At 51.0% G+C, this 945-nt stretch overlaps 1 protein-coding gene across 1 annotated transcript; it reads right to left on the reverse strand.

Annotated features, from left to right (window-relative positions):
* Window positions 1-44: 44 nt before the first annotated feature.
* Window positions 45-923, reverse strand: LOC109509247 (threonine--tRNA ligase-like). Its single transcript, XM_019859129.1, has 2 exons — window positions 723-923; window positions 45-611 (listed from the first exon to the last, which is right to left on the reverse strand). Exons 1-2 carry the CDS (start codon window positions 879-881, stop codon window positions 102-104), a joined length of 669 nt encoding a protein of 222 aa, XP_019714688.1. The 5' UTR covers window positions 882-923; the 3' UTR covers window positions 45-101.
* Window positions 924-945: the final 22 nt, after the last annotated feature.

Raw genomic sequence — 945 nt, forward strand, 5'->3', positions numbered from 1 at the left:
GTGAATCACAACTTTCTATCTGCCAGCAGCAAAAAAAGTGAGTCATTTACGATCCCACCACTTCAACATAATCCGCAATGCATCATTGTACTACTTTCCTATTATTTATGGAGACAGAATCCCAAAAATGGAGGGATTAATTCAGCGTCATCCTTCATTTGGTCGAGGGGTACAATCGTATCTCGCTGATCTCTCACAGCGAGCTGATAAATGTTGGAAAATCTCTGTGGCGAGATAAAAGTCTCAGGAGAACAAAGCACATTTTTCGCTGACGGCAGACGTGCGGAACGCCGCCCGTTTGTTTTAAATATAGATGTTCTTTGTCTTCGGAGAAGCGCGCTCCATTTGCGACGAGGCTCTTCAATTTCTATCTTGATAACATCACGGCTCGGCCATCTTTGCTCCCCCGAGAATTTGCGCGAGCGGTTGACATTTTCAGCTAAGCAAGAAAAACAAGGAGGCGCATTGATTACCTTCTCCGCTTGCTCCCAGACGGCGGGCTCTCCCAGGAATTTCTCGGGTCTCGTGGACAGGTTTAGCTTGAAGGAGAAGCCGAACACGTCGTACACGGTGCGGAGGAAATCCAGGCAGCCTTTGATCTCATCCTCGATCTGAGCGCCAAAAGCAGCGACGCAGTTTGAACGCGGCAAGCGAAGGCGACTCGGCCGATACGTGTCGACGGCTCGTTAGCGCATCGAAGCGGCGGTGGCGGTTGGCCTCACTTGATCCATGCTGCAGAAAATGTGAGCGTCGTCCTGCTGGAAGCGGCGGACGCGGGTGAGGCCGGTGAGGGCTCCCGACAGCTCGTTGCGGTGCAGGACGCCAAAGTCGGCCATACGCAGCGGCAGCTCTCTCCAGGAGCGCGGCCGGTGATCGAACATCAGACTGAAATTTCACCAGGGAAATGAGAAACTCCCCAAAAAAAAAAAAAAAAAAAAAAAAAAA

The sequence above is a fragment of the Hippocampus comes genome, unplaced genomic scaffold (genome assembly GCF_001891065.2).
Source record: "Hippocampus comes isolate QL1 unplaced genomic scaffold, H_comes_QL1_v1.1 C16826574, whole genome shotgun sequence".
Lineage (NCBI taxonomy): Eukaryota > Metazoa > Chordata > Actinopteri > Syngnathiformes > Syngnathidae > Hippocampus > Hippocampus comes.

What these genes read in the sequence shown, in the direction of transcription:
- LOC109509247 (XM_019859129.1), bottom strand. Translation starts at nt 881, where the DNA reads ATGTTCGATCACCGGCCGCGCTCCTGGAGAGAGCTGCCGCTGCGTATG. An exon ending in TTTTCTGCAGCATGGATCAA is followed by an intron (nt 612 to 722) that starts GTGAGGCCAACC and finishes TTTGGCGCTCAG; the next exon opens with ATCGAGGATGAGATCAAAGG.